The following is a 21,389-nucleotide window of genomic DNA, read 5'->3' on the forward strand; positions in this document are numbered from 1 at the left end:
GGTCCTCCACAAACATAATTAATATCATTAACTGTTTCTGCTGCCTGGTGCTTTCTAAAGATGCCACCCTGCCAGCGGTCCTTGCTTCTTTGCTTTTGCTGTGGAATTCACTGCTGCAGGAAGGTAGCTACAAGCCTAGAAAGCTTCAAGAGGGGATTGGATAAACAGATAGAGCAGAGGTCCGTGAATGCCTCTTAAAGGTAAAGGTAGTCCCCTATGCAAGCACTAGTCATTTCCGACTCTGGGGTGATGTTGCTTTCACAACGTTTTCACAGCAGACTTTTTACGGGGTGGTTTGCCATTGCCTTCCCCAGTCATCTACACTTTCCCCCAAGCTAGCTGGGGACTCATTTTACCAACCTCGGAAGGATGGAAGGCTGAGCCTGGAGCCGGCTACCTGAACCAGCTTTCACTGGGATCAAACTCAGGTCGTGAGCAGAGGGCTCCAACTCCAGTACTGTAGCTTTACCACTCTGTGCCATGATGCCTCTTAGCCACAAGGTATAGGTGGAACGCTCTGTCTCGGGCCTTGATGCTCTGTATTCTTGGTGCTTGAGAGGCAATGGGGGGGCGGGCTTCTGGAATTCTGGCCCTGCTGGTGGACCTCCTGATGGCCCCTGGGTTTTGGCCACTGTGTGACACAGAGCTTTGGACAGGATGGGCTCATTGGCCTGATCCAGCATAGCTTCTCTTATGTTCTTATGCTTGTTGTTATGCTATAAAGCAGGGGTCCCCAACCCCCGGACCATGGACTGGTACCGGTTGGTGGCCTGTTAGCAACCGGGCCATGAGTTTTATAATTATTTCATTATATAATACAATGTAATAATAGAAATAAAGTGCAAGATTGTATAATCCTGAAACCATCGTCCTCCCCCCGGACCGTGGAAAAATTGTTTTCCACGAAACTGGTCACTGGTGCTCAAAAGGTTGGGGACTGCTGCTATAAAGAAGGTGAGGTGTTTGGAAAGAGAACTCTTAATTGGGATCTATCTTTTGGGCTTTGAGTGGCAGAGTCCCTGTCTTGTGGTAGCCAAGTCTACGAAGATGAAGAAGATATTGGATTTATATCCCACCCTTCACTCTGAATCTCAGTCTCAGAGCAGCTTACAATCTCCTTTACCTTCCTCCACCACAACAGACACCCTGTGAGGTGGGTGGGGCTGAGAGAGCTCCCCCAAAAGCTGCGCTTTCAAGGACAGCTCTGTGAGAGCTACAGCTGACCCAAGGCCATTCCAGCAGCTGCAAGTGGAGGAGTGGGGAATCAAACCTGGTTCTCTCTGATAAGAGTCCACACACTTAACCACTACACCAAACTGGCTCTCTATAGATCTCAGTAGTCTTTACTTCCTTCTCAGATCCTTCAGCCCTACCTGATCTCCTAACCCTCCTGTTTTCTTGATGATGGTCTTCCCGCAGGGGGAAGCCTCTTTTGCTAGACAAGGTCTTCAGCAAGTGGTCCACCTTGGCTGCATCGCACGAAGAGGGCGCCAGCTTTAGGGGTGTGGTGAGGTAGCACCAGGTGAGCTGAGGGAAATGGCGACAGGGCCCAGAGACGCGCCTGCACAGCGAATTCACTCGGACTGTGAACAAGAGCAGAGTGCCAAGAGGTTCAAAGCAGATCCAGCCCAGGCTGGAAGTACGAAGGAATTTGGAGAAGGAATCGCCCTCCAGCCCGTGAAACAGGAACCGGAAGAGCTGCGGCGGGACTGTGGAGCTCAATGGCAGCAGTTCCCAAAGGCAGTCAGGACCCCTAGCTCAGAATGGGGACCTTCTGGAGTGCAGGGACAAGCCGGCTGTTTTCAGGCTCCCCGTGAACGTCGGCAGCTGAGAGGAGGGGAGATCCCCCCGCTTCTGCTCGTCCCCACCAAGAAGCCTCAGGACACCAATTTAGTCTTGGGCAAGCCAGTCTGCAAGATCGTGAAGGTGGAGTTCCCGCAGGAGATCGGGCGTGAGGAGGTGTTCCCGGGCGAGGACTCGTCCAGCTGGGATGCCGAGTTGCAGAAATTCCGGGAATTCCGCTACTACGAGGCTGTGGGGCCCCGGCTGACTTCCGTGCGGCTGTGGACGCTCTGCCGCCAGTGGCTGCAGCCCGAGAAACGCACCAAGCAGCAGATCCTGGAGCAGGTGATCCTGGAGCAGTTCCTGGCCATCCTGCCCCGAGAGATGCAGAGCTGGGTGCGGGCGCACCGCCCGGACAACTGCCCTCGGGCCGTGGCCCTCGCGGAGAGCTTCCTGCTCGCCCAGGCGCCAAAGGTGAGACCCTCCGGTAGGTAACAGGATGAAAGAACAGAGTTTGGGCCCATTTTGTACAGGGAAGGGAGGCCAGGCTGCAGCCCCTCACAACTGTATTGAGTTAAATGTAAAACAAATCATTTGCCTTGGAAGCCCAGAAGCCAGAGATGTCGAACTCATTTGTTATGAGGCCTATAAATGAGACCTTGTTGGGCCAAGTCAGGGGTGGCCAAACTTGCTTAATGTAAGAGCCACAGGGAATAAACGTCAGCTGTTTGAGAGCCACAAGACATGAACGTCAGATGTTTGAGAGCTGGGAGGCAGGCAGGAAGGAGGGAAAGAAAGAAAATAGATGGGGGAGGGAGGAGGGAAGGAGAGATGGGAAGAAAGCAACTTTAACTTGAAATGCATTCTGCAAGCCATTGGCTGGCTTGGCTTGGAGAAGTGATTTGGAGACAAATGCCCTCTCTAAGCTGGCCGATGGGGTTGTGGGGGCTTCAAGAGCCACACAATATGTGGCTCCTGAGCCACAGTTTGGCCACCCCTGGGCTAGGCCATGTCAGGCTGGGCCATGTATGTACCTATTTAAGATTAGGTAGCAGAGATATAAACTTTATAAAGGACACAGACAAATTAAAGTAAAGGTTTTCTTTTTAAAAAACTTAAAACATGCTTCAAATGTTAGCACACGGTCTTAAAGGTGCTTTCTTTGTATTTTTTCCAGGGGATCCAGGGAACTGGGCAGACGAAGCTCTGGCTCTTCCCTTTCTTCCCCAGGGGACGTGGGGGGGTGAGGAACCTCAGCCAATAGAAGAAAGAGAGGCTTGGTTCAGTAGCTCTGCTGTGCAATTGGGCAAGCCTTGCAAAGCAAGCTATTATGCAGAAGAAAGCAAGAGAGAGGGAGAAGGAAGCAGATGACAGCCAGTTGCTTGGTGTCCCGACAGGAGCCCTCCGGGGGCCTGATTCGGCCCCCAGACCGCATGTTTGACACCCTTGCTTTACACATTGTCAAGTTCTGCACAGTCCTCATCAATAGACACTTCTCAGGGTTTTGCAGAGTATGCTTATTGCATGATAATACGCAGGTACAGAGGGCAAGATTCCTCTTGCTGAAACTGAGGCTGAAGGCCTCAGTTCCCCCAGATATAGGTTTGGGTCCATCCATTATACATTCAAAATGCTAAGCGCCAAAATCTACCAATGACAGCATTCCTAATGGCATCAGTGAAAAAGAAACGAAGGTACATTCACCGAGAGTCAGATAACAGAGGATGACCTTGGTATCATCGTGTTCCCATTCCCAGGGCAGAAGCGGTTACTTGGTAAGGTGCAGGCATAACAGGCCAAGCATGCAAGAATTATAATAATGATAAGCCAGGCTAGACCCCAGTGAGTTTACATCAAATCACATAACGGTCCTGAGACTAAATTCATGGCAAGATGCACTCTTGACAAGTATCCCTTCCCTGACCTTCCACATTGCCTAGTTAAGGGGAAAAGAGCGCCTTAAAAGACTAACACAATTTGTAGTGGGGAGGGGAGGGGAGCTTCTGCAGGTCACTGCTCACTTCTGCCTGAAGAAGTATCTGAAGAAGTGAGCAATGACTCACAAAAAGTGTATACCCCGCCACAAATTTTGCTAGTCTTTAAGGTGCTACTGGACTCTTGCTCTTTTCTAATGTAGAACCAAGTAGGAGTCAAGTGATACCTTTAAGACCAACAAAGCTTTATTCAGAATGTAAGGTTTGGTATGCATGCACACTTCTTCGGGCGAGGGGATAGGGTACAGTGGGCTGAAATACATGCAGTTGGTGGGTTAAGAGTTTGAACTGATACCAAGTTAGGATCAAATGGCGAAATAATAATAATAATAATAGATTTTATTTCTACCCCGCCCTCCCCGCCTAGGCGGCTCAGGGCGGCTCACAACAATTCATACATTAACATAAATGATAAAACATTAAATTTGACAATTAAAATTAAACATATAAAAACCAGTTAGTTATGTTAAAATACATAATTTAGTTATATTATATATATATCTGGCAGCAATAAAACTGTTCTGGCGCTGGTTCTGCCAGTTAAGGTAATATTAAAGATGGCGGTTCTTTGTTCCTAGCAACTCAGCAGTCGATATCGTTATAAGCTTGTCTAAAAAGGGCGGTCTTGCAGGCCCTGTGGAACTGGTCGAGGTTCCGCAGGGCCCGCACTTCCTCCGGAAGCTGGTTCCACAGTGCAGGTGCCGCAACTGAAAAGGCCCGTGCTCTGGTGTTTTGGAGTTTGACCTCTCTTGGCCCAGGGATCATCATTTTATTTTTGCCTGTTGACCTCAGTGCCCTCTGGGGTTCATATGGGGAGAGACGGTCCCTTAGGTAGGCTGGTCCTCAGTGTGAATAATGTGTGAAATAGTGTGAATAAATTGAGAGTGAGTATAAATGGGCAGTCCCCATTCCCTCATCCGAAGAAGTATGCATGCATACGAAAGCATACATTCTGAATAAAACTTTGTTGGTCTTAAAGGTGCAAGTTGACTCTTACTTTGTTCGACCGCTTCAGACCAGCATGGTGACCACTTGGATCTTTTCTAATGTATATACCCAGACACGTACATGTGCGTGTACTGTTCTTGCAATGATGTGAAATCCCCAGGTGGCGTTAGGGAAAGCTGTTTTCTCTCAGCCTCATCCTCCCCTCCACTTTTACAATTTGAGGTGGTGGTGTAGTAATGCCCTGCCTTAGAAGAAGAACAGATTGGATTTATACCCTGTTCTTTGCCAGCCAAAGGAGTCTCAGAGCACCTTACAACCTCTTTTCCCTTCGCCTCCCCACAACAGACACCCTGTGAGGTAGGTGGGGCTGAGAGAGCTCCCAGAAGTTGCCCTTTCAAGGACAACTCTGCGAGAGCTATGGCTGACCCAAGGGCCATTCCAGCAGATGCATGTGGAGGAGCGGGGAATCAAACCCGGTTCTCCCAGATAAGAGTCCTTGCACTTCACCGCCACACCAAACTGGAGTGTTATAGTTCATCAGATACTGCGTGAAGCACTATGAAAGAAATTACAAAGATGATCTGACTCCCAACAGTAACAGGAGAACGAAATTTTACGTACAAAAAACAGAAGCATATCTTGCATGGTTTATTTGTGTAGGTACATTTAGCTTATTGTGAATGGATTAGCTTCAAAAAGAGGTGAACTCGCTACAGCTCCAAGCCTGGGTAAGACAGAAAAGAACAAGAGAGGTCATGTATAAGGTGACACAGAAGGCAGGCAGGAGCCAAAGAGGCTGAGCATCTAACCAGTGCGAGGGCGGGGCCAACTGTTGAGTACTGTTGTCATGCTCCCCCCCCAATGGTAATTGGTACCCTGCCAAAGGTGAACTGCCTCCAAGCATGAGGGTTCCACCAGTGAACAGGCAGGAGGTAATATCCACCCTGAATTTCTCTAAACTGCTTGGTGGTGACAAGTCACAGACAACGTATGGGAACCCCAGAGAGTTTTCTCAAGGCAAGAGGCAAACCGAGGTGGTTTGTCCCTGCCTTTCTCTGCAGAGCAACCCTTCCTGGTCTCCCATTCAGATCCTAACCAGGGTGATCCTGTTTATCTTCTGAGGTCTAATCGGGCCAGGCCGGGCCATCCAAGTCAGGACCTGGCTGTCAAGTTTCTCTTGCCACGATGCTATTTGAATATATTTTCTGAGCGTATGTAACCTTCTGGGTCGTGCTTTGCTTGCTGTCAGTTCATTCTTGCTCACTATGACCTGTTATGCATCTGCAATGCAGGGGTGGAATTCTAGCAGGAGCTCCTTTGCGTATTAGGCCACACACCCCTGATGTAACCAATCCCCCAAGAGCCTTGTAAACTCTTGGAGGATTGGCTGCAGCAGAGGTGGGTGGCCTAATATGCAAAGGAGCTCCTGCTAGAATTCCACCCGTGCTGCACTGTATTACCGTAAGTATCTATTTCTTCCCTGGGAACAGGGAACACACTGGCTCAGAGACAGTGTTATCTGACTCCTAGAGACTTTCACAGTTTCATTTCTTCATGCTCAGAGGGGCTTGGAATGTCAGTGGGGGGATGCAGTTGGTAGGTTTTGGCGCTTAGTGTTTTGAATGTATAACGGACGGACCCAAACGCATCTCTATGAGGGTCGAGGCCCCGTACTTTAGTTTCAGCAAGTCATCTTGCACTGTAACTGTCTAGCTGATTCGTTAAACTATCTTTATTCAATTATGAAAGAGCAGGGCTTTTTTTTTTTTTTGAGCAGGAATGCACAGGAACGCAGCTCCGGCTGGCTTGGTGTCAGGGGGTGTGGTCTAATATGCTAATGAATTCCTGCTGGACTTTTTCTACTAAAAAAGCCCTGTGAAGGAGTATCGATCGGTGAAGATTGAGCAGTACTTGACACACACACACACACCCGGCTCTCATTTTTTTATGAACTGGAGAGCCCCAAACTCCATTCTTCCAGATGAGGCGCTCCGATTGCTTCCGTTGCCTTCTTTCATACCATTCTTGGCTCTGCCATCTCCTTTGTGAGGTGAGAACAGCCAGAATTGGGGGCACAGGAAGAAGAAGACTGCAGATTTATACCCTGCCCTTCTCTCTGAATCAGAGACTCAGAGCAGCTTACAATCTCCTATATCTTCTCTCCCCCACAACAGACACCCTGTGAGGTGGGTGGGGCTGAGAGGGCTCTCACAGCAGCTGCCCTTTCAAGGACAACCTCTGCCAGAGCTATGGCTGACCCAAGGCCATCCCAGCAGGTGCAAGTGGAGGAGTGGGGAATCAAACCCGGTTCTCCCAGATAAGAGTCCGCACACTTAACCGCTGCACCAAACTGGCTCTCGGAAGGGCTGAACACCCCCTCCTCTCTCCTGCCAGCGTTCCATGGGCTGGAGACTCCCCAGGCGGGCTCTGTTCCATCAAATTCCAGTTCACTCTGCCCTAAACAGGCATCCTTGCTGTTTGTCGCAGCCGCAGGCAGCGCTCCAGAAAGAGGCGGCCAGCATCCCCAAAGCAGAGGCACCTCCGTCGGACTCCTGCGAGGAGCCACTCTCCGGAGAGATCAAGCAAGAGGATGACAGCAGTGCCACACCATGTAAGGCACTATTGTGTGTGCTTAAGCTTGGGATATGACAGGGCGGACAGTGCCATTGCAGGCTACAAGTGGGAGGGTCCTTTTTTTTTTTTTGTAATGCGCCCCTGTGTAAATATGTTCTGAGTTGGCACAGCAGGAAGGTATTTGAGCCCATTCTGGCTCAACTTTCTTGTTTTCAAGTGAAATCCTTCTGGGACTGGCACAGATATCTGTATCAATCCTTCCCTCCCTCCTTCCCTCCATCCATGATGTTTTTTCCCCCTACATGTCCTGAAAGGTGGTGGGACGGAGAGAGAGATCAAAAAGGAGGATCCAAGCCAGGAAGACACTCTTGTGGAATCGCCCGCAGCTGCAGAAGGAAGGGCCCAGGGAAGCCTTTCCTCTCCAAGGGAGTCTGGAGAGCCAAAAGAAGAGCCAGGGACAACCTGTAATCCAGGTAGGTAGAATACGGAAGACGGCGGTTATAGTTTAAACGATGTTTTTGCTGTTAGCATATAGTTCTCTGATGAACAGTTTTGGAGACCGCTGAGAACTAGCTGGCTGTCAGCTGCATGACTACACAGGACTTCCCAGAGTCCTAAGGACATTAGAGTGTCAGCTGTATGCTTATGAAGATACAGTCTTGTAAACCTAATACTTTGTATTAAAACAATAATAATAATAATAAATTTTATTTCTATCCCGCCCTCCCCGCCTAGGCGGCTCAGGGCGGCTAACAACCTTTCAAACAATTAACATAGATAGATAAAACTTTAAATTTAACAATTAAAATTTTTAAACATAAAAACCAGTCAATTAAATTAAAATACATAGTTCAAATTGTATTAAATGTATCTGGCAGCAATAAAATTGTTTGGCGCTGGTTCTGCCAGTTTAAGTGGTTCCATGATCGTATTATGAATGGCGGCTCTTTATTCCAAGCAACTCAGCAGTTGGTATCAGTATAAGCTTGTCTGAAAAGGGCGGTCTTGCAGGCCCTGCGGAACTGGTCAAGGTTCCGCAGGGCCCGCACTTCCTCCGGAAGCTGGTTCCACAGTGCAGGAGCCGCGGCTGAAAAGGCCCGTGTTCTGGTATTTTTAAGTTTGACCTCTCTCGGCCCAGGGATGGTCATTTTGTTTTTACCCACTGACCTCAGTGCCCTCTGGGGTTCATGTGGGGAGAGACGGTCCCTTAGGTAGGCTGGTCCTCGGCCATATAGGGCTTTAAAGGTAATAACCAACACTTTGTACTGGACTCGGTAGGTAATTGGCAGCCAGTGCAGTTCGCGCAGCCCCGGCCTTATGTGCTCCCATTTCGAGAGCCCCAATAGTAGCCTGGCCGACGCGTTCTGCACCAGCTGCAGCTTCCGGGTCCGGCACAGAGGTAGCCCCAAGTAGAGGGCATTACAGTAGTCCAATCTTGAGGTGACCGTTGCATGGATCACTGATGCGAGGTCGCGACGTTCCAGAAAGGGGGCCAACTGCCTCGCCCGCTTCAGGTGGAAGAATGCTGACTTGGCAGTGGCTGCTATCTGGGCCTCCATTGATAATGAAGGCTCCAGTAAAACGCCCAAACTCTTTACCTGGCGCGCTGGTTTCAATGGTGCGCCATCGAAGGTTGGGAGAGCTATTTCCCCTCCTAGAGGGCCGCAACCCACACAAAGGACCTCTGTCTTCGCTGGGTTCAACTTCAGCCCGCTCAATCTGAGCCACGTCGCTACAGCCTGCAAAGCCCGATCCAGGTTCCCTGGGGCGGAGCCGGGCCGGCCGTCCATTAGCAGATAGAGCTGGGTGTCATCTGCGTATTGATGGCAACCCAGCCCAAACCTCTGGACAATCTGGGCAAGGGGGCGCATATAAATGTTAAACAGCATTGGGGAGAGAACTGCTCCCTGAGGCACCCCACAATCAAGTGTGTGCCTGTGGGATCGCTCACCCCCAATAGCCACCCTTTGTCCCCGACCAGAGAGGAAGGAGGAAAGCCATTGCAAGGCCAACCCCCCAACCCCTATGTCGGCGAGGCGGCGCTTTAGCAACTGATGGTCGACTGTGTCAAATGTCGCCGACAGGTCTAGTAACATCAGTACCGCAGTACCGCCCCGATCCAGTTGTCGCCGAAGGTCATCTACCAAGGCGACCAGCACCGTCTCCGTCCCATGGCCCGGTCGGAACCCAGACTGGCACAGATCAAGAATGGAAGCGTCATCTAGGAACCTCTGTAGCTGCAACGCCACTGCCCTCTCAATAATTTTACCTAAAAATGGTAAATTAGACACCGGACGGTAGTTTGCCAATTCGGCCGGGTCTGCTGTACATTTTTTTAAGAGAGGGCGAACCAACGCCTCCTTCAAAGGCGTTGGGAAACGCCCCTCTGTGAGGGATCTATTTATGATGTCCCGTAAAGGACATCTAAGCTCCCTCTGGCAAGATTTAATCAGCCAAGAGGGGCAGGGATCCAAATCGCATGTTGTTGGGCGAGCAGCAGAGAGGATGCCATCGACTTCCTCCAGGTTGAGTGGGTCGAAGTGATCCAGCACCAAATCCGAAGACAGGCACGGAGCCTCAATTTCGCTCACTGTATCCAAGGTGGTAGGCAGGTCATGGCGGGGCAATGAGATTTTATCTGCTTGATTGATATTCACTTTGTAAAATATATTAACGTTCTGTGTTGGTTACATGGCGGCGTTTGAATTCTGTTTGGTTGTGCATTTACACCACGCTGCTTTAAGAGCGTTGGTTTCCAAGATCTGACAAGATAGGGCTAGCCTGGGCCATCCGGGTCAAGGCAAATCGTGCGCTCACAGAGAATCAACTGTGATCATTTTCACAGCCAAGCGTGAGTCTCTGTGCCACCTTCTTTGGTGCGAGGGAATGCTGCAGCTTCCGCCTCCTTGTTAGGGGCTGCAAGAGAGGTCACATTTTTGAACGGTGCGGGACGGTGGCTCAGTGGTAGAGCATCTGCTCGGTAAGCGGAAGGTCCCAGGTTCAATCCCCGGCATCTCCAACTAAAAGGGGTCCAGACAAATAGGCGTGAAAAACCTCAGCTTGAGACCCTTGGAGAGCCGCTGCCAGTCTGAGTGGACAATACTGACTTTGATGGACCCAGGGGGGTCTGATTCAGTAGAAGGCAGCTTCATATGTTCATATGAATATGCCCCTGTGCACACAAACCCCTCTCGAACTGGCTCAGCAGGAGAAAGGTGGAGCCCACTCTGATCCCTGCTCTCCTTTGCAAGTAAGATCCCTCTGGGCACCAGCACAAGTCTTTTTCCTCTTGGGTTTTCTTCCCCCAAAAGGTGATGGGACCGTGAAGGAGATCAAAGAGGAGGTTCTGAACAAGGAAGAGCCACTCCCAGAAGCGCCCAAGAGGGACGCAGGAAGCGCTCAGCAGAGCGGTGCCTTCCCCAGCGGGTCTACATCAGTCAGACTTCCGAAAGAAGAACCCAGAGCCACCTGTAATCCTGGTAGGTCGAATATGGAAAACAACAGCTCTAATTTAAGCAATGTTTATTAGTTTAATTACAACATTTCTATCCTGCCTTTGTCCTCACGGGGCCCCAAAGCAACTTCTGTCACTCGCCTCTTCTACATTTTCATTGTCATGGCCACCCTGTGAGGTAGGCTGGGCTCAGAGCGTATGACTAGCCCAAGGTCACTCAGCAAGTTTCCGTGGCAGAGTGGGGAGTTGAACCTGGGTCTCCCAGCTCCTAGCTAACCACTACACCGCAGGTGGAAGAAGATGATGAAGATACTGGATTTATATCCCGCCCACCAGTCTGAATCTCAGAGCGGCTCACACTCTCCTTTAAAGTTCCTCATCAAAGGCTCTTTAGAAAGCTCGAGAGTCATGGAGTAAAAGGACAGGTCCTCTTGTGGATCAAAACCTGGCTGAGTAATAGGAAGCAGAGAGTGAGTATAAATGGGCAGTCTTCGCAGTGGAGGACGGTAAGCAGTGGGGTGCCGCAGGGCTCGGTACTGGGTCCCATGCTCTTTAACTTGTTCATAAATGATTTAGACTTGGGAGGGAGCAGTGAAGTGGCCAAGTTTGCGGATGACACTAAATTGTTCAAGGTAGTGAGAACCAGAGAGGATTGTGAGGAACTCCAAAGGGACCTGTTGAGGCTGGATGAGTGGGTGTCAACATGGCAGATGCAGTTCAGTGTGGCCAAGTGCAAAGTAATGCACATTGGGGCCAAGAATCCCAGCTACAAATACAAGTTGATGGGGTGTGAACTGGCAGAGAATGACCAAGAGAAAGATCTTGGGGTCATGGTAGGTAACTCACTGAAAATGTCAAGACAGTGTGCGTTTCCAATAAAAAAGGCCAAGGCCATGCTGGGAATTATTAGGAAGGGAATTGAAAACAAATCAGCCAGTATCATAATGCCCCTGTATAAATCGATGGTGCGGTCTCATTTGGAGTACTATGTGCAGTTCTGGTCGCCGCACCTCAAAAAGGATATTATAGCATTGGAGAAAGTCCAGAAAAGGGCAACTAGAATGATTAAAGGGCTGGAACACTTTCCCTATGAAGAAAGGTGGAAATGCTTGGGACTCTTTAGCTTGGAGAAACGTCGACTGTGGGGTGACATGATAGAGGTTTGCAAGATAATGCATGGGATGGAGAAAGTAGAGAAAGAGGTACTTTTCTCCCTTTCTCACAATATAAGAACTCATGGGCATTCGATGAAATTGCTGAGCAGACAGGTTAAAATGGATAAAAGGAAGTACTTCTTCACCCAAAGGGTGATTAACATGTGGAATTCACTGCCACAGGAGGTGGTGGCGGCCACAAGCATGGCCACCTTCAAGAAGGGTTTAGATAAAAATATGGAGCAGAGGTCCATCAGTGGCTATTAGCCACAGTGTGTGTGTGTGTGTGTGTGTGTATATATATATATATATAAAAATTTTTGGCCACTGTGTGACACAGAGTGTTGGACTGGATGGGCCATTGGCCTGATCCAACATGGCTTCTCTTATGTTCTTACCTTCCTCCCCCACAACAGACACCTTGTGAGATGGGTGGGGCTGGAGAGGGCTCTCCCAGCAGCTGCCCCTCTTTCAAGGACAACTCCTGCGAGAGCTATGGCTGACCCAAGGCCACTCCAGCAGGTGCAAGTGGAGGAGCGGGGAATCAAACCCGGATCTCCCAGACAAAAGTCCACACACTTCACCGCTACAACAAACTGGCTCTCAAATAAAATGGATACAAACTGATGGAACTTACACCTCACCCTCTGCTGTCTCAGATGTGTACTGGAACTCTCCGTGTGGTAGATCAAAGAACACTGTAAATAACACATTCCTAAAAGAAACTCAATATATTGGATAGATGCAAAAAAATTCTAGCACCAGACATATTGCCTGTGTTGACATGCCTAACCAGAAATGGTTCCCTTCCGTGGAAAGAATATCTGGCATTTTATAAATGGAGACAGGAAGGTGTTATTAGGTTCAATGATTTGCTCTCCAAAACACAACTGGAAGAAAAATTGGGTAGTTACCGTATATATCATGGTTTAGATATTTACAACTGAAGGATACGATGGCCTCAACTCAGTTGAAAAACACATTTTCTAGACCGCTGACCGACTTTGCGATAGTCCTGAAAAATTACAATGGACACACAACAGGACTGATTTCTAAAATGCATTCAGTGTTAATCACAATGGAGACACAGAACATGCCTCACGGAGAATCAGTTACGATCCTCTTCACAGTGAAGTGTGAGTCCGCATCATCTTAGAACATAAGAGAAGCCATGTTAGATCAGGCCAACGGCCCATCCAGTCCAACACTCTGTGTCACACAGTGGCAACACACACACACACATACACACACACTGTGGCTAATAGCCACTGATGGACCTGTGCTCCATATTTTTATCTAAACCCCTCTTGAAGGTGGCTATGCTTGTGGCTGCCACCACCTCCTGTGGCAGTGAGGAAATGCTTGTGAGGGGTGCGAGAGGTCACACTTTTGAATATGCCCCTTTGCACATGACCTCCTCTCGAACTGGGCCAGCAGGAGAAAGGTGGAGCCTGCTCTGGTCCCTGCTTTCTTTTTAAAAGTAAAATTTGGGCACGAGCACAAAGTCTTTTTCCTTTTGGTTTTTCTCCCCCCCCCCCCCCCCTCAAAGGTGATGGGACCGTCAAGGAGATCAAAGAGGAGGTTCTGAGCGAGGAAGAGTCACTCCCAGAAGCGCCTGAGAGGGCTGCAGGAAGCGCACAGCAGAGCAGTGCCTTTCCCAGCGGGTCTGCGTTAGTCAGACCTCCAAAAGAAGAACCTGGAACTACCTGTAATCCAGGTAAGGTCGAATGTGGAAAACGGTGGCTCTGGTTGAAAGACCCAAAGCAACTTCTGTCATTCGCCGCTCCTGCATCATTATTGTCATGGCCACCCTGTGAGTCGGATGGGCTGGGGGAGTGTGACTGGGCCAACGTCACCCAGCGAGCTTCTATGGCAGAGCGAGCATTCGAACCTGGGTCTCCCAGCTCCTAGTCTGGCCACTACTCCACAGGCAGAGAGCGCTGTTGACTCGCAACCAACTTTTTTTTTTTTTTACAAATACATTTTTATTGATTGTTTAAATTTTTTTCATAACAATAACATCAAAACAAACAGTTTAAAAAAAGAACCTACAACAAAATACAACAAAATCTTGCTGACTAGATATTAACACCTATAAGTCCACCTAGCCTCAAAGCAGCTCTTAAGAAGTGAGAAAATGGAAAGTTTGAGGGTTTATAGTTTTGTAGGAGTACATCAGTGTTTTCTAGTAGGGGGAACCAAGGGTCATGATAGTCTGAATGTTGCTTCAAAGCTTCTGTTGTCTTAACTGAGAGCCATAGCTCTCATAGGAGTTGTCCTTGAAAGGGCAGCTGCTGCAAGAGCTCTCTCAGCTCTATCCACCTCACAGGGTGTCTGTTGTGTGGGGGAGAAGATATAGGAGATTGTAAGCTGCGCTGCATACATCCAAGGAGTATTAGGGACATTTAGCCATGTGCAAGACCTCAGATGATTCAGCCGCTCTGAGTCTCTGATTCAGAGAGAAGGGCGGGGTATAAATCTGCAATTCTTCATCTTCATGTTGTCTGCTATTTTATCCATCAATAAATGTGTCCAAATTTTGGTAAACCAGTCTTTAAGCGTAGGAGAGTTCTGTTTTTATTAGAGTTTGTAGAATCTTTTGGGCTCAAGTGCCGTGTTCTACTGGAGAGTTTTTCTTCCAAACGTTTCGTTCTCGGCTGCGGAGAACATCCTCAGTGGCGTTGCAGCCGGAGCAGGCGCTCTGACCTTCTTGGCTGCTGTGCATTGAGTTGAGAGTTCTGTTTCTTCCAATAAAATGCCATCATTGTTGTTGCAGCTGATAATAATAGAGCAATGAGATCTTTTCGGATCTGTGGGATTGAGACGTTGTTCCAAAGGTTCAGAAGTACAGGCTGGGTTTCCTGGAATGACATAACCAGTGATGTCTTTGATTTTATTTATTTATTTAGTAGGCTTATATTCTGCCTTTTCCCGTAAACGGGCTCAAGGCAGATCACAACATATAAAAATAACCATAAATACCTACGTATCAAAGTTAAAACACCAATTTAAAATGAACAGTAAAAACCATCAATAAATAAAACGCACCACCGGCGGACAGGGCACAGCATATCAATAACCAGTTGTAGGCCCACCTTCAACGATGGTAATAACAATAGGATAGCACTGTAATAAAGCATGATGTCACCACAAGGGAGGCCAACTGATGGAATAATAGGACGCCCACTGCCTCAACTATAGGCCCATAGAAATTACTTGTTGCCAAAACAGCTGACTCAGCTGCGACCCTGAAGGTTATCAGATCCAAGAGAAGAAGAATTGCAGATTTATATCCCGCCCTCCGCTTTGAATCTCAGAGACTCAGAGCGGCTTACAATCTCCTTGATCTTCTCCTCCACAACAGACACCCTGTAAGGTGGGTGGGGCTGAGAGGGCTCTCACAGCAGCTGCCCTTTCAAGGACAACTCTTGAGAGAGCTATGGCTGACCCAAGGCCATGCCAGCAGGTGCAAGTGGAGGAGTGGGGAATCTAATCCGGTTCTCCCAGATAAGAGTCTGCGCACTTCACCATGACACCAAACTGGCTCTCTAAGAGACCTTCAGAGGTGGCTTGCCATTGCCTGCCTCTGCAAACCAACCCTGGTCTTCCTCGCTGGTCTCTCAGCCAAGTCTGATGGAGGGCCTCCTCTGTTTCGTTTCCAAGCTCTGACAAGATGGGGCTAGCCAGGCCCAGGCCAAGGCAACTAACGAGCTCACAGAGAATCAGTTGCAACCACTTTCAGAGCTCAAGCACTGAGTCTCTTGTTGGATAAATTCGTTTTGAATTAGAGGCGAGGAGTTTGCGTAAAGGAGTCAAAGCCCATTGCTCATCAAAAGAAATAAAGTTTGCTAGCAGAAAACATCAGGAGAAAGGTGCTTGGGAGCAGTGTTCCCTCTAAGCTAATGTGAGCTAGCTCACGATTTCTTAGCCTCGCACATTTTCGTCTCGGCCCAGGAAAAATGGCCCCTGAGCAAACTAATCGATGCAGCCACTCGCAACTCTAATGCCAGTAGCTCACAAAGTAGAATTCTTGCCCACAAGACTCTGCAGCTTAGAAGGGAACATTGCTTGGGAGTAAGAGAAGATAAACATTGCCTGCTGCATCTGCATCCAAACTGTTACATGGCTCGTTTTATAACTCTTTGTCTCCTGGCTTCTTGTTCCTGGAGAGCATTTGGGACAAGAAATAGTACAATTGAGCTTGCATACAAGTTCAAAGCTTCTCACACTCAAGTGCCGGCTGACCAATACAGTGTTTACATGTTTCCCGGGCTTAGAAGAGCCAGTGTCTAATTGGATCTAACCTGCAATACATCATATCCTGTATTTCAGCTAAACAACAGCAGCTAACCCTAAACAACAACAGCTAACCCTGCTTTCCAACATCTCTGCACCACCTTCTTTGGTGCGAGGGAATGCTGCAGCTTCTGCTTTCTTGTTAGGGGCGTGCAAGAGAGGTCCCAGGAATACGCCCCTGTGCACACAAACACCTCTTGAACTGGGCCAGCGGGAGAAAGGTGGAGCCCGCCCTGGTCCCTGTTTTCTTTTACAAGTAGGCTCCCTCTGGGCACTAGGTAAAGGTAAAAGTGCAAGCACTGGGACCCTCTCTGGGCACTAACACAAGTCCTCTTGGGTTTTCTCCCACCAAAAGGTGATGGAGCCGTGAAGGAGATCAAAGCAGAGGTTCTGAGTGAGGAAGAGTCATTCCCGGAAGTGCCTGAGATGGCCGCAGGAAGCGCTCAGCAGAGTGGCGCCTTTCCCAGTGGGTCTGCGTTAGTCAGACTTCCAAAAGAAGAGCCCGGAACCACTCGTAATCCAGGTAGGTCGAATACAGAAAACAACGGTTAAAATTTAATTTTGATGATAACAGTTTTCAGAGCAAACCTTGAACCTCTGCATCACCCTCTTTAGATGTAAGGGCTTTTTTTGTAGCAGGAACTCTTTTGCATATTAGGCCCTATCCCCTGATGTAGCCAATCCTCCTGCAGCTCACAAGGCCTACTGTAAGCTCCAGGAGGATTGACTACATCAGGGGGTAGGACCTAATATGCAAAGGAGCTCCTGCTACAAACAAAGCCTTGGATACAGTGATATCTGTCTTGTTGGGGTGAGGAATAAGTCTATGGTCACCTCACAACATAGATGGTTACTTTTCACCCAGTTCCTCTGCATCTCTAGGGCTCCTCCCTCCCTCCCTCCCTCCCTCCCTCCCTCCCTCCCTCCCTCCCTCCCTCCCTTCCTTCCTTCCTTCCTCCCTCCCTCCCTCCCTTCTCCCTCCCTCCCTTCCTTCCTCCCTTCCTTCCTTCCTTCCTTCCTTCCTTCCTTCCTTCCTCCCTCCCTCCCTTCTCCCTCCCTCCCTCCCTTCCTTCCTTCCTTCCTTCCGTCCTCCCTCCCTCCCTTCCTTCCTTCCTTCCTTCCTTCCTTCCTTCCTTCCTTCCTTCCTCCCTCCCTCCCTCCCTTCTCCCTCCCTCCCTCCCTTCCTTCCTTCCGTCCTCCCTCCCTCCCTCCCTCCCTCCCTCCCTCCCTTCCTTCCTTCCTTCCTTCCTTCCTTCCTTCCTTCCTTCCTTCCTTCCTTCCTTCCTTCCTTCCTTCCTTCCTTCCTTCCTTCCTTCCTTCCTTCCTTCCTTCCTTCCTTCCTTCCTTCCTTCCTCCCTCCCTCCCTCCCTCCCTCCCTTCCTTCCTCCCTCCCTCCCTCCTCTAGGGCTTTTTTCTTTCTCCTGCCCTGTTTCTAGGCACCCTCGTGGCCTGAGTCCTGGGCAGGAAGCCACACAAACCCAATGACAAGCACTGACCTCTCATGGGATGCCTGGCGGGAGGGCAGGACTGCTTTTGCAGTCACTCCCAGCTCCTCCTCCTCCCAGCCCATCATTCCCTAGTTCTGGCATTAGAAAGCCACAAACAGGGATTTGAAGGGCTTTGGCCCTGTGCTGCCTAGACAGCTCATCAGCTGGAATTCACTGCTGCAGGAACTGGTGGCAGCTTCAAGCATAGGCAGGTCCAAGAGGGGACTGAATAAACATCTGGAGTTGAGGTCCTTGAGTGGCTCTTAGCCACAAGGTATAGCTGGGGCAGTGATATTCTTTATTCTTGGTGTTTGCGGGGAGGCAACAGGGCTGTTTTTGTAGCAGGAACTCCTTTGCATATCCCCTGATGTAGCCAATCCTCCTGGAGCTTACGGTAGGCCCAGTACTAAGAGCCCTGTAAGCTCCAGGAGGCTTTGCTACAGCAGGGATGTGTGGCCTAATATGCAAAGGAGTCCCTGCTACAAAACCCCCCCAAACCCTGGGAAGGGCTTCTGGAGTTCTAGCCCTACTGGTTGATCTTCTGATCACACCTGGGGTTTGGCAACTGTGTGACAGAGTGTTGGAATGGATGGGCCGTGGACCTGGTCCAACATGGCCTCTGTTATGAGCATTCAGCATGACAGAGCTTAGCCCAGCAGCAGCACGACACAATCGTGTCCTCTTGCTGGCTCTCTCAGTGCTCCATGCTCCCCCCCACCCCCCCAGATTGGCCTGCCATCTTGGGACAAGTTTGGGGGTGCACCTAACAGTTAATCAGCGTTACGCAGCAATCTGAAATGGTCTCATCTCCCTGGCTCAGCAACTTCTGCTGTTGCTGTCCAGAGATCAGGGCAGACCGGGAGGGCAAGCCATACCCCTGATTAAGGAAGGATTCCCTGGGACCAGCAACTGCCCAGGCTGGGCCCCGCAACGAATTATCCGCTAGGCCCTGGGCTTCGGCACACGCCAGACGCTGCCAACCCTTGACGCCAGCCCCCAAACAGGTAATGGGATGAGAGAGCGCAGGGCAGCACACTTTTCCTGTAAAATGCTCTGCCCTTTCCATCCTGTATTCTTGGTGCTTGGGGGGAGGCAACAGTGGGAGGGCCAGGGCTTTTTTGGTAGCAGGAACTCTTTTGCATATTAGGCCACACACCCCTCATGTAGCCAACCCTCCTGGAGCTTACAGTCGGCCCTATACTAAGAGCCCTGTAAGCTCTTGGAGGATTGGCTACATCAGGAGGATGTACATCTCTGTAGGTATCCCACCTCATTTGCAGAGTGTGGTTCAATTGGGGCTTGATAAACTTAATTGGCGCTTGACTATGAAGCCAAAGAGCATCCCCAGAAGAAGAGGGATTTGAAGGGCAAAAGACAGTTGGTGCCATCTAGTCCTTGAGGCCCAGTTAGGTGTGGTGGTTAAGTGCGCGGACTCTTATCTGGGAGAACCGGGTTTGATTCCCCACTCCCTCACTTGCAGCTGCTGGAATGGCCTTGGGTCAGCCATAGCTCTCGCAGAGTTGTCCTTGAAAGGGCAACTTCTGGGAGAGCTCTCTCAGCCTCACCTCACAAGGTGTCTGTGAAAGAAAGACTGAGAAAGAAGTACTTTTTCCCCTTTCTCACAATATAAGAACTCATGGGCATTCACTGAAATTGCTGAGCAGTCGGGTTAGAACGGATAAAAGGAAGTACTTCTTCACCCAAAAGGTGATTAACATGTGGAACTCACTGCTGCAGGAGGTGGTGGCAGCTACAAGCATAGCCAGCTTCAAGAGGGGATTGGATAAAAATATGGAGCAGAGGTCCATCAGTGGCTATTAGCCACAGCGTATTGTTGGAATTGTCTGGGGCAGTGATGCTCTGTATTCTTGGTGCTTGGGGGGCGGGGCAAAGTGGAAGGGCTTCTACCCCCAATTGTGAACCTCCTGATGGCACTTGGGGTTGGGGTTTTTTGGCCACTGTGTGACACAGAGTGTTTGACTGGATGGGCCATTGGCCTGATCCAACATGGCTTCTCTTATGTTCTTATGTTGTGGGGGAGGAAGGTAAAGGAGATTGTAAGCTAAGGTAAAGAACACTGTAAAGGAAGGTAAAGGAGATTGTAAGCTACTCTGAGACTCTGAGATTGAGAGTGAAGGGAGGGGTATAAATCCAATATCATCATCTTCTTCTTCTGCAAAGAAGTAAGGGTGGGGGGGAGACTGAATACACCCAAGTCCTCTAGGAGAAGAAATCTTCCCGCTTAAGTTGTGTCTTTGTGGGCAGAAACCTCTCTCTTCTTCATAATGATTTCCGGGGGGGGGGGGGGGGATTTAGCATGTGACTGTCCTTCACACAGGGACTGATTCCTTTTCAGATTCTCTCTCCTCCGTGCATGGCGAGATGCCGACTGTGAAGCCGGAAGGGGAACCGGGAGAGCCGGGAGAGCCAGAAGCGCAGGGCCTGGCGTTGGGTAGAGAGGAAGAAGTCGCGGGGGAAAGAGAAGAGGTCTGGACCGGCTACGGGAAAACCTTCCGCTGGAAATCCGTCCTCACCCCGTGCAAGCAAGCCGTGACGGACTGGAAGATCTACCAGTGCTGCGTTTGCGGCAAAAACTATGACGCCAAATCCATCCGCGCCCATCAGAAGATGCACACGGGGGAGCGGCTGTACGAGTGCCTCTACTGCGGGCAGACCTTCAGCCAGCGCAGCCACTTTGACAATCACGAGAAGATCCACACGGGGGTGAAGGTCCGGAGGAGGGAGAACCTCTACATCTGCGTGACCTGCGGGAAGAGCTTCGCTTACTACTCGACCCTGGTGGCCCACTGGAGGACCCACGGGGAAGACGGCGCTTCGATGGCAGATTGAGCCTTATGGAGACACAAGGGGATCCCCACTCGACGTGGAAAGATTTACCTGCCCAGAGCACAGGTGGAGCCCCAGGAGGCATAAAACGACCCAGACTGTGGGGAGTACCGTCTCTGTTCTGAACTCTATTGCCTAACCTTCGGGGCGGCTCTCTGGGAGCTCTCTGCAGCCTGCCTGATATTTAAACCCAAAGACCACGGAAATAGTAAAGTCTCAGAGGGTAGCCTTGTTTTCTGTGGTAGAACAGCTCGATTCAAGTCTGGAAGAACACCTTAAGAGCCCAACAAGATGTTCAGGGGTGTGGGGCTTTTGAGAGCTGAAGTTCCCTTCATCAGATATGAGTCGGTCTGGAGCTCTCTGGGTCCTTTTATCCCAGTCCGAAGGTGGGAGGGGGGGGGTGGCAGAGAAGGGACTCAGAATGCAGAGGCAGGAGGCAAAATGGAATCAGGTAGGTCAGAGCAGAGGAGAAATGCTTGGGGGCATAAAATCACTATCAGTATCGAGATAGGAATCTGAGGTCCCTAATCGGGACGGTGGAAGCCTCCCTCCAAGGCTGAATAAGAACATTCTGACCTCTTTACAGATGCTGATTTTATGCCCCTAAGTAGCTCTCCCTTTCTCTTAAACAGGGCTTTTCTTTTATTTTATTTGGGTCACAGGAACTCCTTTGCATATTAGGCCACACACCCCTGATGTAGCCAGTCCTCCTGGAGCTTACAGTAGGCCCTGTACGAAGAGCCCTGTAAGCTCTTGAAGGATTGGCTACATCAGGGGGCGTGGCCTAATATGCAAAGGAGCTCCTGTGACCAAAAAAAGCACTGCTCTTAAGTAAGCTGATTCCGTTTGGCAT

General features: G+C 49.8%; 1 protein-coding gene across 1 annotated transcript; it reads left to right on the forward strand.

Annotated features, from left to right (window-relative positions):
* The first annotated feature begins 1,536 nt into the window (after positions 1–1,536).
* LOC132571838 (zinc finger protein 232-like) lies at positions 1,537–20,539 on the forward strand. The gene is made up of 7 exons (XM_060238632.1): positions 1,537–2,256; positions 7,212–7,335; positions 7,613–7,771; positions 10,610–10,777; positions 13,456–13,623; positions 16,558–16,725; positions 20,046–20,539. The coding sequence occupies exons 1-7, from the start codon at positions 1,537–1,539 to the stop codon at positions 20,537–20,539; spliced, it is 2,001 nt and encodes a 666-aa protein (XP_060094615.1).
* Positions 20,540–21,389: the final 850 nt, after the last annotated feature.

This window comes from Heteronotia binoei, chromosome 5 (assembly GCF_032191835.1).
Source record: "Heteronotia binoei isolate CCM8104 ecotype False Entrance Well chromosome 5, APGP_CSIRO_Hbin_v1, whole genome shotgun sequence".
In the NCBI taxonomy this organism is placed as follows: domain Eukaryota; kingdom Metazoa; phylum Chordata; class Lepidosauria; order Squamata; family Gekkonidae; genus Heteronotia; species Heteronotia binoei.